Here is a 9,878-nt window from a genome sequence, read left to right as displayed (position 1 = left end):
ATATTAGACTTGAAGATGAACTCTGTGAATAGACCAGTATAATATAAATTGATATATATGTTCATCATTTAGAGCAGTATGATGAGACTGTGGGGTTACTCGTTCATTAAAATCTATCGATTCATTTAATAAATTGGATTTAAACGATTACAGTATGTATCACAGCATCACGTCACGCACATCATAGCATTTGTGCGAAATCGCCAAGGGACAAGCACTTGTAGCACATCAAAGCACATGAAATACACACACACCATCTAGCATTTTGCTAACATTTTCCTTTCCCTCTGCTGTCATTCACATTAGCAGAATACACTTTAGCAGCGAGACTTCGGCTAATAGGTTCAGACATCTTCTTAACACAAGGACTTCGTAAGACAACTAATTATTATCACTGACCACTGGCTTTTAAATGAAAGTAATACACCTTGAATAGGTCATCAGCAATGTAGACGCAGAAGGGGTGTTAACGCAAATGTTATTCATTATGTTCCTTATTGTTTTGTTTTTTCTTTTTGGTTTGCACTCCTGTGTATGGCGTCAAAGACCTTCTTCACTACGAGAAAATGTCAGCTATCATTAGCTCGAGATAATTGCGAGCCAGAATTTCACACAGAGTCTCTCGTCTTCATATCAGATGAATGAGAGAATGTGTGGGTTGTTCCATCAGAAGTGTGTGTGAACTCTGACAGGATGATGATCATCTCTTACACACAGCTACATCTGAGTTTGACCTTTCACAGTGGCAGCGTGGACACCCACAATTAGTCTCATCTAAATTAATTTGCTATGTCACCCCAAACCATATTACATCACAGTTTCTCTCTCTCTCTGACTCTTTCCTGCTCTCTCCTTTCCTATACCTACATCCTTGACTCTCTCCATATAATATCTCATCAGTGCTGTGTTGTTGAATACAGCTGTACATTTTAAAGCTTCGGCTGTCTGGTTGGGTCTAATCAGCAGGAAATCACCCAGGTCAGGCATCACTGTCAAGTCTTAACTGAGCAAGTGTCCATATTGTGTATACCTCTTCACACAGACATGCAAAGAACAACAGAACCATACACTTTACGACCAGTCTCTGGCTAGTGGTGCTCTGCTGCAGCAGTAGTAAAGTCATACTAACTGTCTAAAACATGTGTTACCAGCTAACTAACTACCTCCACGATTTCTCTATTTATCACTGGGAGATGGAAAAAGTTCTTTAAAAGTAAGTAAATCCAGTTTTCCCTGGATGTCCCTCCTGTCTCACACATGAACCAGAGGTTGGCAATTAAACTGGTTGAATCTACAGTATACATAGAGACCACACGTCTCAGAGAGAGGGGAGAGAAGAGGGGGAGATAAAAGGCAAAGTATACTACAGCAGGGAATTCCATGTGTATCAGTGGAGGCAGATGGTAGTCTACATCCTTTCCAGGCAATCCGTCTCCTAGAAATGGCATTTATGACAGAAGGGCTGAGAAAAACAAGCACTGTGATACACATTACCAGCACCAGTGCCCTCAGAACACTTCCCCTCTCCAATCGGCATTTGCTGTGAGGCAAAGGTTTACAGACTGTAGACCTGCAACTCAAAGAGGATTAAAGAGAACCTTAAGGCCACCAGGGCTCCATGACCCCCGCACTGGCTTCCCACTCACAAACTCTGCAAACTGTTTTGTTTGGATCTCCTTGTCAAGTCTCAGGTCCCGCTGTTGGGAACTAAATCCAGCTCGTTGCAGAGTTTAAGCCCACGTTTGCATGTGTGACCTTGTTTAACGTAAGCGTTTTTTTCTTTACCAAAGAAATTCACGTTTCAGCTTGTGCAAAAATTAGATGTTTTTCACGAATGAAATTTCCGTGAAAAACGTGCCTGTATGTGACTTTATCATTTCATTACAATTGTATTTACTGCAGGAATACATTACGACTTTTAATGAGCTTTCTAAATTATACGCAGTTGTTATTCGTCTCCACGCAGCCAGGCATTTTTAAATACCCCTGATGTGGCTTTGATTGACAGGTTTTCACACATTATCTAAATGACTGTGAGTCCCCTCGGCTCAGTGTTTTTCAGTGACCCTCTGATGTAGGCCTGCCTGTCTGTCTGTGCTGCTATAAAAGCTGCCACCTCACAGTCAGCGCCGTTATTCTCCCCTCTGCTTCAGGAAACACTTTACCGAGAGACGTACTTCAGCATGTCGTTGGCTCTGCGCGCACAGCTGTTCTTTTTTCTGATCTCCCTTTCATCAAGGATGGGGCTCAGTCGCTACATAGAGGTAAGATAATTGAACTAAAGCAAGGTGAAATTATTGATTAAGTCAGGCAGTTTAAGTAAAACTATAACCTGGAACTTTACGTCTGTTTCTGTCATGTTTAATTCAGGACAACGAAGCTTCAGATGGATTATATTCTCTGCTCAATTTGGACCAGAAAAGAGAATCAGAGGATTTTATTTTCCGTCGACCTCTCAGTAAGTACTGCTGTAAACAATGGCTTTATTCAGTAGCTGATTATGCTTAACACTGTTAACCGACTTGACAAACAGCAAGCAAGCCCTTTACATAATTAGAAGTATACAGTGCAGAGATGTTCAGTGCAGCGGTAGTGTCCAGGCAGATTCAGTAGAGTCGATCAGTCAATCAATCCATTTCCACATCTTTACATTACCTTACATTACATTGCATATGTTGTCCCTGCAGTATCTATAGTGCTAGTATTTTAGAATTTCCAATAATGAATGCATTAAAAGTTTAGAAATATTGTCACTGAAGACAGTGTCAATGTTTATGTGAGCCCCCTTCAGTCAGAGTTAATTTAACACTCTTGGTCCATTTTGGCACAAACTCCCCAGAGCTTAATCAGCTCTCTTGTATGAGCACAAAAAAAACAACAACAACAAAAAAAACAACAACTCTCCAGTCACTTGGGTGACTGCAGAGTTAACACTTGTGTCTTCTGAACACTGGAGGATTTGCTGTGTTTGAATGTAAAGCTGGTTACCATCAGACCTTCAGTTCTCAGTCAGTGAAGGTTTCTTGTGGTCAAAAGATGAAAGTGGTTTGTGAATCCCTTCCTCTGTCATGATGAACACATAATGTGTGTATTTGTGTGTGTGGTTTTATAGGATGCTTGGACATGCTGGCCACTGATGGCTACTTCACCTTTGTGGCGTCTCGGCCACAGCTGGCCTGCGCTGCTTTCATCATTGCTGAGCCCAGTGATGTCATCAGCCTGGAGCTGTCTGACGTCAGTATCGACTGCGGCGCTGGGGATTTCATCAAGGTTGGCCCCAGTCACCAAACATAACACCCACAGATCCCCAGCCCTCTCAGAGAGAGGAAGACAGGAAGTTCAGTGCTTTGCCATTTAAACCCTGAATTCTATTTCATCTTCTTCTGTTTGATTAAAATAGTGCCAAAAAGGGTTAAGGCAGTGTTTAAGGGCCAAACACCACACTGGATCCTCTCTGCATTGGTCACATTACTCAGAGCTCAAGTGTGGGAAGAGGAGGCTTTGGTTCTGAAGCCAAGCCTGCCAGTTACATTGCAGTTTCAGTTCATGTGGGCCAAACTGGCAAAATGCATGGCAGGGAGAAAGGCTGGGAATTCTATCACTTTATAATATTGACTGTGTTTTAAGGCTGGACTGAAGTGTTTCTGTGCCTGGAAATCAACAGCAGCTGTGTGTGACTTGAGAAGAGAAAATGATGTTCAACAAAACCAAACGCCACACCTCTTTGTCTTTTTTTTTTTTAATACGCTTATCTGTTTAAACATGATTAACTGAATATTTATAGAACAAAATTCTCACTGGATAATGGTGGTAATCAAAGAATATTCACAATGCAGTGTTGTGGATGGTGCTGTGAATTTTATTGAACTGACAGCTGTAGAAAAGCCACTACAATTGCCCTTTGAAGGTAAAATGAATTTATTATCTTGACAATACAGTGTGCCTTGAATCAATCTTAAAAGAAAGCAGTATTTTTGGAGACTGGCATATTGGTCAACTGAATCATTAATTATGTGCTTGATGTAGTTAGTTCGAACTCTTTTTAGGCTCAATTTGGTGGAAAACCTAATGTTAATTCACTATAAAAATGTACTTGTCAATCATGTTCGCTCCGTATTTATTATGAACAGAAAAAGCTATGTAATATTACTAAATGTTGTTTTAGTATCTCATTTTACCAGTCTTCCTACACAAAACTGACTGAAACTGGCAACCTGTCGGTGTTACTTACCATCCAGTTTTACACTTGCTGCAGTACAAGTTCATACTAGTACCTTTTCTCGAAGTACAAGCATGGAACGCTGGTATAAAGCTAAACTGATTGGTTTAGTTCAATGTTTCATCTCTTAACTGGTCTTTTCCCTTGGGGTAATAATGGAATTATGCTGCCAAATGAAAAAAGTGAGAATAAAATTCTGAATTAATAAAATGAGTTGCTTTGTATTAACGATTTAGACGATGCTCACCGTTCATGGTTTATAAATAGCCCATGTAAAATCTTTCCTCCTACAGATGTTTGACGGCTGGATTCTGAAGGGAGAGAAGTTCCCCAGCAGTCAGGACCACCAGCTCCCTCTGCACCAGCGCTACACAGACTACTGCTCCTCTCTGGCACCAGGAGGAGCCACCAGCCACTCCTCTCAGAACGTCGCCATGATCTTCTTCCGCATTCACAGTCCTGACAGTGGCTTTACCCTCGCTGTCAAAAAGCTGCACAACCCATTTCGTGAGTCCTGTGACTTTGAAATCACTTCATGACATAAAAGTTTGAAAGCAAAATAAACACAAACCAAGTACATAGAAGAAAAAGCTAAATTGTTTAAAAAATCATAGGAAAGGAATATAAACAAGGACCAAGGACATACATCATATATCTAAATCAGATTTGTGTTGTTTGTGTTTTAAGGTGAGGGAAGGGATAGACTGGTGGTACTTGCTTGTGTGCATGCATGCGTGTTCTTCCTGGACATTTGCGCTTGGTTGAGCATTAATCAAGGCCGAGAGCGACAGGAGGAGATTGAATGAGAGGGATGCACCTGTTTTCCAGCTGCTTGACAAACACCGTGTTAACACTGTGTCAAGCAACATAACATAACAATCACAGTCTGGCTGTAAGACAAGGACAGAAAAAGAAAAGGCACTGACACAAAAAAGGGGATTTGAATGGATTATCTGTGGAAAAACAGCATAAATCTCAGACCAGTATGTGAGGTTTTATTCATATATTGACAATTAAGTGCAGCTGTCCACACTATTTATCTAGTTTATCTGATCGCAAGCCCCTGCTGTTTAACTTCAGTTGGATAAAACTGGCCATAAGTCAGCATTAATGTCCATATATGCAAAGATGTGATAGTTATATAATACATGAATTAGTAACAGCAAACAAGTTCTGTCCCACAACATCGATAGCCAATAATAATCACATATGATTTTGAAAAGTAGCTTAAAGTATAGTGCTCGCTGTGCGACAGTCAGTTTTGAAAATGCTGTAATGCAACCATGAGAGGCACTGATGTGTTTTATCAAAAATAAAAGCAGATTTTATTTATATTCATTCACACATACAACAGTCAAAAGTCATTCAAATCTTCCACTTGTAGAACTAATAGCACTTTATTGCCTAATATTTTTTCAAATTCTCCCCTCAGCTTTGATTGGCTAGGCTCCTTTACCATGAAAATGTTTCTAAATGAATAACATGCCGAAAGGAGCAAAGTGTTCCGACTCCTTTTGGTGCCTGTCTAGTCTACCATACTGTTATCAATTCAAATTTCATTATTTTCTTATCTTTGTCATCAGGACTGGAATTGGATTTCTATGCTCAGCCCTAATTGTGTACCCTCCCTGCAGTCAGCCTTGATTATGTCCAATTTGTGACATGAGGTGTCAATAATGAGTTTCTGTGGTGATGGGGAACTGTTAATTTGAAACCTCTCCCTGTGTGTGTGTGTGTCAAGCCTGTAACATCATGTCCCAGAGTCCAGAGGGCAGCTTCACCATGGTGATACCACACCAGCGCAGAAACTGCAGCTTCTCCATCATCTACCCTGTGGAGATCCGACTGACAGAGCTCAGCCTGGGGCAGGCCAAAAGCAATGAGCTCAGCCCACAGGTGACACACACACACACACACACACACACACACACACACACACACACACACACACACACACACACACACACCCTGTCTCACTTTACTGAAATTCTTCATTTCTTCTTTAAATAATCAAATTCATAATCCACTGAAACAGAATTATGGTAGTTTAAAGCAACAGTGGACTCCTCTTTGACCGTGTTACTACCACTGTCATCGCAAACAGTTGTTAACAGACAGTGATGTTCTCAGTACAGCCAGCCACAAATTTGTCAGGCAGTCCACACAGGTGTGGTGCTGTGCTCACTGAGCAGTCAGAGCTTAGTAGGTGTGGTTAGATTTGGGATGTCATTTTAAATAATTTCATCATATTTATTGCTGTAAGATATTTCTATATTGTGCTAATCATAAAGTAATAATTCATGATTTTTGGGAATATGCTTATTTGCTTTCTTTCCGAGAGTTAGAGATTAATACCACTCTCAATATGAAACTACAGCCTGTAGGCAGTTAGCTCAATGCAAATACTGTAAATAAAGAAGCTAGCCAGGTTCTGGCTAAAAAAATCCACCTACCAGCATCAATGAAGACAGACGTCTAATTAATATGTTAAATCTTGTTTGTTTAACTTGTACACATACTGAAGTGAAAATGATAATAATAAGTAAAGTAAAAAACTGATTGATTACTGCTGCAATTTATGCTGATGATAGAACTACAATCATTATTAAGTGTGCAGAAGTTAAAAGTTGAACTCATAAAACAGAACCTTTTAAAATATTATTATGATATAAATATTGAAGGTATGGAAATGTAATAAACATATACTTCATGGGCCACAGCGAGTTTCAAAAACACTACATGAAATCCAAATCTCTTTCAGTCAGAGAAGGACACAAATGGTGCAAATCATGTTGGTAACAGACTAAGCAGAACAAAATGACTCCTGAAGATGTTGGCAGCTGGTCTGACACTGGCTGCCAGACTGCTGACATTATGATAAACTACGCTGCAGTTACTGGGCCAAATACAACAACCTGACATTTCTGGTCAAATGCTGAGGAAAGTTGTGGGTGTTCCAGAGTCAAGTGTTACACTCTCAAACATGATTCGTACGAACAGTTTTATAGGCATATACAGCTGCATGTAATTGTATTTTACGTGAAAAGCATGTGATAAAAAAGGAGCATAGATAGAAAATATGAGGTACTCTTTAGTTTTAGGGTATGTACTGTAGCATTATTTTCAACAAAAAAACATCTGACTCCAGCTTATGTGATAGTTAGATAGAACTTGTACACTTTAACTGACAGTCTGCAGACCAAGCTGGAATTGAAAGCCATCCTGTGGAGTTTTCCTGTCATCAAACACAGTTATGTTTACTTTCAGTTTTTCTCACCGTCACACACAGACCTGACAAAAGTCATGAATGTGTTTTCTTAAAAATAAAACATTTGTGAAGTTTATATATTTTTTAAATACTTCAGCACCAGAATACTTTGTTGTTTGTATTTTACAGAGGTCGGGCTGTTCAGGGTCAGGTGACTATGTGGAGCTCCTGGGGGGGAATGGGGTGGACACCTCTAAGATGTTCCCTGTAGCTGACGTCTGTTTCTCGCTCAGTGGGCTTGGTGAGTCTGAGCCCCTCCAGTTTACCTTCAGTGTGAATCTGTGAATCTGTGTGTGAACGAAACAGCAAGTTTCCGTCAGATCAGTGTCATTTTTGAAAATATTATACTGGTATGCTGTGCTTTGTTAAATTGTGTTATTCTCCTCTATGCCATCCTAAAAGCCTACCATACTAGGTTGTGCTTTGCAGTGCAGTACTTTGCAAGACTATGCCTGCCATTGATTTTCACTGAAAATTACTCAGTTTGGCATATTTCACCATGTGTATTGACAAAATTATTTCAACTAAATTCCAGCTGCATATTTTGATCACACTTATTTAAAAAAAACTGTTTACCACAGTTTCACAGTAGCCGTATCCTTTCATGGTGAGGACAGTGCAGAATATGCTTCCAGTAATTAGTTTTTCAGAATGATATTAATATTGCAAAAATAAACACTTTTCCCCAACATTGGAATTCCAATTTCCACATTTCCAGTTGCAATAGGCTATATTATACATCTTGGGTATACTGTATTAGATTATCTTTATGATGAGTTAATGCAATATAAAACATTTCACACACAAAACAAAGAAAATACTTTAAAAAATAAAATAAATAAATAAATTAAATAAATTATAAAGGTCAGTTTTACTCATACGCTTGTCGTAACCAGGCTAAGAAGGGCTGGCTGGAGAACAAGAATGCTCTGTATGAGTTCCAGTATAAAGTGTCTGTTTTTCTCTTTGGCCCTTCAGCCCAGATGAAGATTGGTTGTGATAACTCGGTGGTGAGGCTGGTGTCCAGTGGGAACTATATCAACCGTGTTTCCTTCCAGTACCGACTAATGGAACACAATGAGCTCCCCAAGACTCGAGAGAACAGTCTTGATAACTTCTGCACTGTGGAATGAGATCACACTCACACACAGACTCACACATGAACATGCACACACAATCACACAGCCATCCATTTCTCTGTAAATATACCAGTTTAATGAAAATGTCCCCTTTGTCTAATGTCGTCAATAAATATTTTGTATTGTTTTTGACAGATATTTTATTTAGTGTCCTAATTATGTTAGCTTTGATCGTAGCATATTTATTTGAAGAATTATTTTTATTCATCACAAATTTATGGATTATGGTGGATTTAATTTCTTTTTAGTCATTTGTCATGAAAATCTGTGATACACTATATTTCTTGGCAAGAGCATTAATTTCAAGCCTTCCCTCTGTTGTTCTCAGTTTATATCAGTTTCAGTATTCTTCGGGAGGTTTTAATTCTCTGCTGTCCCTTAGTTACACTACCCTGAATATTTAAAAATAAATATGACTTGCATGATAAAGCACATGTTCTGCTTTTGTGAGTGACTCTTTTCATCAACTTTCTTCAGTTTCATTTTAGAGCATAATTTTCACTTGGTGTTTGTTTATGCCTCTATAAGGTCCACCCAAAACAATAATACTATTACTATATGTTATTCAGTCTTGAGAGACTCAATCTCTCTGGGTCGTGGGTTTGAGCCCCACTCCAGGCAGCACTGCCTCCCATGGGCCCACCACCCGTGAGAGGTGCTGTAGGACTTCAGTGCATTGTGGACGGGGGGCAGTCGCCCCCACGACCTGGGCCTGGGCCCAGATAAGCGGAAGATGATGACATGACATGACATGACATTCATGGTCCCCAGAGGATGAATCCTTAAGACTCTGGTAATCCACTGACTTTTCCTGCAGTCTCATTATGAATAACAATAAGTGTAATCCTTATTTGTAGAGCATTTTAAAAAACTCAAGTCTGGTGGTAAGATAAAATAATTTCTGAAAAATTTGAAACCAAATACGGAGACAAAGGGAAAACTCCTTTTTTTTTAAAAAAAAGAGGGGATTTATAAGATCTCATTGACACGACCTGCCTGATTTCCTGAGGCAGGTCGTTCCAGAGTCCTGGGGCTCTCAGTGCGAACACTCTGTCCCTTTTATTTTTTAACCGGGTCTCTGAAACACAAAAAACCACTGCCTGAGGATCTCAGACTATGTACTGGCATGTGATACCACAAGGTCATAAATGTACCTTTGGAAAGGCCATTAAGAGACTTAAAAATAATCAGTAAGATTTTAAAATGAAACATACTGGGAGCCAGTGTAAAGAAACTAAAACAGAAGCTATGT

General features: G+C 39.5%; 1 protein-coding gene across 1 annotated transcript; it reads left to right on the top strand.

Moving 5' to 3' along the window:
- Positions 1 to 2,153: 2,153 nt before the first annotated feature.
- Positions 2,154 to 9,035, top strand: LOC121184719 (corticotropin-releasing factor-binding protein-like). The gene is made up of 7 exons (XM_041042549.1): positions 2,154 to 2,264; positions 2,371 to 2,458; positions 3,113 to 3,270; positions 4,513 to 4,726; positions 5,961 to 6,115; positions 7,617 to 7,728; positions 8,466 to 9,035. The coding sequence occupies exons 1-7, from the start codon at positions 2,184 to 2,186 to the stop codon at positions 8,618 to 8,620; spliced, it is 963 nt and encodes a 320-aa protein (XP_040898483.1). The 5' UTR covers positions 2,154 to 2,183; the 3' UTR covers positions 8,621 to 9,035.
- Positions 9,036 to 9,878: the final 843 nt, after the last annotated feature.

This window comes from Toxotes jaculatrix, chromosome 7 (genome assembly GCF_017976425.1).
Source record: "Toxotes jaculatrix isolate fToxJac2 chromosome 7, fToxJac2.pri, whole genome shotgun sequence".
Classification (NCBI taxonomy): domain Eukaryota; kingdom Metazoa; phylum Chordata; class Actinopteri; family Toxotidae; genus Toxotes; species Toxotes jaculatrix.
This window is presented reverse-complemented; position numbering and strand designations above follow the sequence as displayed.